General features: G+C 43.6%; 1 protein-coding gene across 8 annotated transcripts in view; it reads right to left on the minus strand.

Moving 5' to 3' along the window:
• The window catches only part of LOC106567401 (peripheral-type benzodiazepine receptor-associated protein 1), a 196,607-nt gene extending 191,243 nt beyond the window's left edge, over positions 1–5,364 (minus strand). For 7 of the 8 annotated variants that reach the window (XM_014136590.2, XM_014136588.2, XM_014136595.2 and 4 more), the window contains exons 1-2: positions 5,052–5,364; positions 2,873–4,167 (exon numbers count right to left, since the gene is read on the minus strand). In XM_014136590.2, coding sequence (XP_013992065.2) covers positions 2,873–3,940 — 1,068 coding nt within the window. In that variant the 5' untranslated portion in view covers positions 3,941–4,167; positions 5,052–5,364. The remainder of the gene's footprint in view (positions 1–2,872; positions 4,168–5,051) is intronic. The other variant, XM_014136586.2, reaches the window with a different exon arrangement.
• Positions 5,365–6,000: the final 636 nt, after the last annotated feature.

A 6,000-nucleotide genomic window follows, 5' to 3' on the forward strand; every position in this document is an offset into this window, starting at 1 on the left:
CGTGTCTGTAGTTAAACAGATAAGATTTGCATTCCTGAAACATTATTTTGATCTCTAAGAAATTAAGCCAATTGATTGCACCCAAATTGGCCATTTTAAATTTAAGGGATTCATATATTCAATATAGTACTGAACATCAGATTTTGACCATCATTCTTCCTTGCAATGAGTAAAACATGAGGAACTACTGAAACGATCAAAAGCCACCCACGGACACCCCACACCCCCACCAATCCCACCCCAACAACCAGTATCAGTTCTTTGTCTGACAAGTAGTATGGAGCTGTGGCTTGGAGTATTGCTTCTTCATCCTTTGTAATATATTCACTGTGAATCGGGGGGGGTTTCAGAGAAATTAGCTATTGAAGCCGCTTGCATTACTTACCGCAAGAGTGTTAAAGTAACATGTTTTGCCCACTAGATACCGCTGTTCCTGCAACTGCCACAACATTTTATACATTTTGCTGCTCTTGTGTTTATTAAATGGATCACAACATTGGTTTTCTACCCAAAGTTGCAAAGACAATAGCTTTTGCTCATGATAAAATACAATTGTGTGGTCATCCTCACAATTCAAGCCAGTCCTCCATGAAAGCTATTCAGTTTGTCCTTCTCTTAGGCTTAATCTCTGTCCAGGAAATGTCCCCTGTGTGAGTAGCTTATTCCCTTCAAAACAGTTCTGGATTAGTTAGACCATTCCTGGTAAACAAGCAAACCACTAGGCTACAGCAGTTCGAATGGTCTTCAATGGTACAAGTCCCAAACATACACACAATGTACAGTGTTTTGTAATGTTATTGGATTGGGTTTAATGGTAAACGTCACTAATCACACTACATAGATGTTTTCAAATAATGTTATGACTGCAATGCAATATAATTGTATTATATTAGAGTTGTCACAACATTTTAGTCACTAGCTGTCACGAGGATTTTCAATCTCAATGATAATAACTAACAATCAATAAGCTTTGACTAATCCCCAAGGTTTGTAAGACACTGGGTTAAGAATAATTAGGCAAAGACTCAGTTTATACAAAAGGTTCATACAGTTTATTCAGAGAACATTCTGAAGTCCATTATACACAGACATTCATTTTATGCTCACTCCCTACTTACGCACATACCTCCACACAAACAGTAGATATCCTACACACACACAGTAGGTGAGTTGTATCCCTCCCTGGAGTTCTCACCACTGTTAATCACTACCCAGCGCTGTCAGTTCCATTCCCCCGAGATTAGAGGAACCTTGAGTAGTACTCCCTGTCCTATCATAGGTTTCTCAGTTCTAGCCAGGTCGAGCCAAACAGTCTTCATTGTTCTCGGTATTCTCTTAGGCACACACATACATTTCTCTTCATCACAGGTCTCTACTAAACCTTATGGGACTTACGTTTAGTACTTGAATCATTCATTATACATGCTACATAACTAATAATCACTAATAGTTAAGTTTCAGGGTAGAATTATTTAATCATTACATTTAAACATAAATCCCTTATCACTAGCCCATTACGTCAAAGTTTTAGGCTTGTAGGAAAAGTCTTCATATGAGAATTGCACCATAGGGACAGCACTCTCAGAGAGCTGCCATTTTTGGACTATTGGTTTGGGTTGAAGCATTAGGTTGCTAAGAGAAGGACAAAATTAATTGCATTCACGGTGGACTGGCTTGACCACACAATTTACTTTCATCTTGAGCCAAAGCTATTGGTTTTCTACCCAAAGTTGCAAAGGAAATGTTGTGATCCATTTAATAAATGGAAGAAAAACAATGTGTGACTAACATCTAGTGGGCAAAACCTGGTCCTTTCACACTAACTTATGGTAAATAATGCAAGTGACTAATTTCCCTGAATGGGAGAAAAAACCTCAACCAATGTATCCCCTAAAAAAATGTTTTGGCAATGTTAGCGGGTGGAAGACAAAATGCCGCAGAGACAAAATGTAGCTTTTTTTAAAAGTTAATTTCCTGCAATTCTACAAATGGTATCATGGGGCTAAGAGAACAATTGCAGTTTCAAAGCTAATTTCCTGCAATTATAAAAATGTTCCACTGCTAAATGCATATAGGGGAAGCGTATTCCCTGTGTATCTGCATCACAAGTTACACATGGAATACATTAGATAGGATGAAGAAGCAATACTCCAAGCTGCAGCTCCATACTACTTGTCAGACATGGTGAACTCATACAGTATACCTCGTTGGGGTAGGATTGGCGTGGGGTCCGTTGGTGGCTTTTGACAATTTTATTGGATTCCTTATGTCTTACACAATGGTAGGAAGAAATTTGGCCTAAAATTGGATGTTGGGTACTATATTGAATCTTATAAGTCAAAAAGAGCCAATTTCGGCACAATCAATTAATTAAATTTTATCTGAGAAATTAAGCTAACAAAATAATGCTGCAGGAATGCTAATCTTATCTGTTTCTAACTACACAAACAATTTCAGAACAATATGTGATGGTGGGTGTCATGGATTGCTGAAATTACATGGAACAACTCAGGTGTTTATGAACATTAGACCTAATCCAATTTCTTTGAGCTTTTATCTGATCTCCTTTGAAGACGATGACTATAAGGATTGCTTTTGCTTTATGCTGCATATCTTACACGTTCATTGAGCAAAATAAAAACATGCAAGGTTGCATTTTTAAAGCCTGTGCTGGCATTATTAACGCATAAGCCCAAATGACTTGAACAACAAATCAGAAACACATTACATCAAAATCAATGCATGTGCACACTAGAAAGTGGGAAGCCATGGCATTTGCTATAATGAGACCAGAAAGGTGACCTCAAATCACCTCATCAACCTATAGTCAAAGGGAAGAGGGGTGAAAAAATGCAAATATGAAGCAGCTTACCTCCATGTTGTCCTCCATGTTGTCTTTGTCAGAGTATTTGGAGGGCGAGGACTTGTCTGACCCAGGCGACTTAGACTGGAGGTCCCAGCCTGCATGGGGTGAGGATGTGGTCAGAGGGGGTCTGGTGCGTCGATAGGTGTCCCCAGCCAGGGGAGAGGAGCAGCGGGCAGCTGCACTGAGGTTCCTTCCTGAAGCCACGTTCATATGCTCGCTCCTGGTTCTCTTCTTGGGTGGAGGGGATGAGGGACTCTTGGAACTCTGGGAAAGGGACCTGGAGCGGGCCAGTGGTGGAGGCCCACTGCGATGGGAGTGGTCTTCCTGGTCCTGGGTGGTGCTGCTGAGGAGATGGACACAGCTCTTAGATCTGTGCCTGGTTTTGAGAGCCCTGGAGGAGGTCTGGTTCCTTTCCTTCACCTCCCTGGTCCCTAGTCGTCGTCCATGTCCGTGGACTTCAAGCAGGTGGCAGAGGTCCTTCTCCAGGTCCAGCTCCTGTCTGAGATGCTGGAGGAACACAGCCTGCTCTCCATCTCTATCTGTAACCTGCAGCTTCACCAGCAGCTGCTCCAGCTTACGGTAGCTGGCACCGCTGCAGACACAACCAGGCTCTCTGTCTATTTTCTCCCCCCTGCTCTTCCACACAGACTTGGTGATGGTTGTGTTGGCCTCCTCAGCCAGCCGGTGCTGCAGTTCCCTGGCCTGCCTGATAGCAGCTTCCCTCTCCAGCCCGGTGCCTACCGCCTTTAACTCCTGTCCTTTGTATCTCAGCAGGTGTCTCACCTCAGCTGCCTGCTCCCTCCTCAGCACCTCCTGTAGCCGCTGGAGTTCCAGGGCCTTCTGTCGCTCGTGCCTGGCCGTCAGCTCCCACAGGGCCCGCTGATGCTCCCTCTCAGCCTCCTCGCGGAGCCGACGCAGCTCCAGAGAGAACCTCTGGTGAGTCTGATGGTTACGGCACTTCTCTGCCTCCAGGGCCGAACGCAGCTTTTCCAGGTCGCGACCGTGGTCCCCCCACCCGTGGCACGGCCTCTTCGACGACAGAACCATAGCATTACCCCCCCTGTCCTTCCCCATGGTCAGTGAAGCACTCACAGAAAAGCAGGCGCACCGAGGGGAGACCCACTCAGTTCAGTTCAGGGGAGAGAGAGCGCATGCAGTTTAGTGGAGGACCACTCAGTTCAGGCAAGGACACATGCAGTTGGACAGAGGGCCAGATGATTATGGGGGCGTCATGCAGGAGGTTGAGATGTAATGGGGTGATACTTATCACACAAGCAGCATGAAGTTAACACAGCAGATCACTGTAAAGAAGTTGAGGGGATGGATGTCAGGAAATCAGATGGCAGGATGCAAATCAGTGTTTGATGGATGTCAAAGCACTGTGATTGCATGATTTATGATATATTTTTCATGAGAATTGGTTGGTAGTTGATGTAGTGAGACTAGGGAACTCTTTGCTTGCATGTCCACAAAAGATGAGAAAACAGCTGTCACAAAAGTTAAATTCCATACACATGCATGACAAATGACTGGTCATTAATCCTACAAACTGGTTTGGAATGTGTCACTCAATCTGTGTAACTATCTTCCTACCTAGCTACCTGCCCACGTGCAGCAGACGTCATTCAAATCCACACACACACACACACTGAAGGATGAAATGTTAGCAAATGCATGCTAGTTAAGTTAGTTGATTATGCATACTAAAGCTAGAAAATGTCGGGGATGCAACAAGTGGCATCATACAATGCAACTTCAGCAAAGTTGATGCCGTATAGCTAGGCAAGAATAACATGTTTGTTTTTAGCCTAATAAAATGTTCATTAGCTAGCTAGCTCATTGACGTTACATGCACAGTTCTCTGGCCATGTTTGGAATTGACGTCATCGTGCCCCAAAACTAGAACTGGCATAGCCTCTGCTCCAGGAGCTGTGTGTACAGGTATCCTGGAGCGAAGTGGCTAGAATTGACAACAAACATGTGAAGAGTGAGATAACGTCTCGGTTGCATCCGCTACTGTACTAGCTTAGCCACTACCGGCTGCCTAGGCTAATCTGCCACTAGCTAGCTAGTTAGTTAGTTAATCAGCTGACTGCTAGTTAGCCCGGGAGCTAATTACAAACCAGTAACCACACGTGGACGACAGTCAAGGCACGAGACATAACAAACAGCATTGCAAACTCACCTCTCACCAGTTAGCTAATGGTAGCTACAGCAACACACACACTTAGATAGCTAACGTTATAACCCAGTCGGTTGCTACTAAAATAACTAGCCATTCCTTTTACAATTTAAAGTTAGAACAAGCCCTCAACCTGTGCCCACGTAAGACAACCGTTCTTTATTTACTCGAGCTACCGTAGTGACCTCGGTCGAAAGCCGCATCTCAAGGGAGGACCAGTTGCTTCAGTAGAGTATCCTACTCCTTTCTAAGTATCTCTGGAAGAGCACTTAAGCGTGCCCCGTCATCAAGTGGACCAAAGATAATTGACCGTAAGGCGAGCGACCACTAGTGGCTTGCACGTGCAAGTGCATATGGCGCGTTATTTATAAGGCTGATTAAAAAAAACAATTTCACATGTTGAAATGTAAGGAAGGGAGGCTGCGAGTTTTTAGCAGAGTCGTATTTGAAATGACAAATTACTGTTATCTATTATTAGATGCTAAATATAACTGGTTCAACACAGGCACCTCAACAGTGTAACTATAGCTGCGAGTTTTTAGCAAAGCCTTATTTGAAATGACAAATAACTGTTATCTATTGTTAGATGCTAAATATAACTGGTTCAATACAGGCACCATTGTAACTATGGTCTATAACACACACAGAACTAACATCATTATCAAATAATTGTATCTTTAACTAGGCAAGTCAGTTAATAAGAACAAATTCTTATTTTACAATGACAGCCTACCCAGCCTACCCCTATTTTACAATGACAGGCAGAGATGACTGTGTGCTGTGCCCTGTGACTGTCCCTCCTCTGTGTCTCTGTCTGTTGTGACAAAGAAACGTTTGTGTCCTATTTGTCTCTGCACATTCCTCTCACACTCAACCTTCTGCTACTATCTGCTTTTTTATTCCTTGCTGCCATCACAGGGTTATGCTTTTACTCACTCAGTAGTGTCAGGTG

Source organism: Salmo salar, chromosome ssa13 (genome assembly GCF_905237065.1).
Source record: "Salmo salar chromosome ssa13, Ssal_v3.1, whole genome shotgun sequence".
Taxonomy (NCBI): domain Eukaryota; kingdom Metazoa; phylum Chordata; class Actinopteri; order Salmoniformes; family Salmonidae; genus Salmo; species Salmo salar.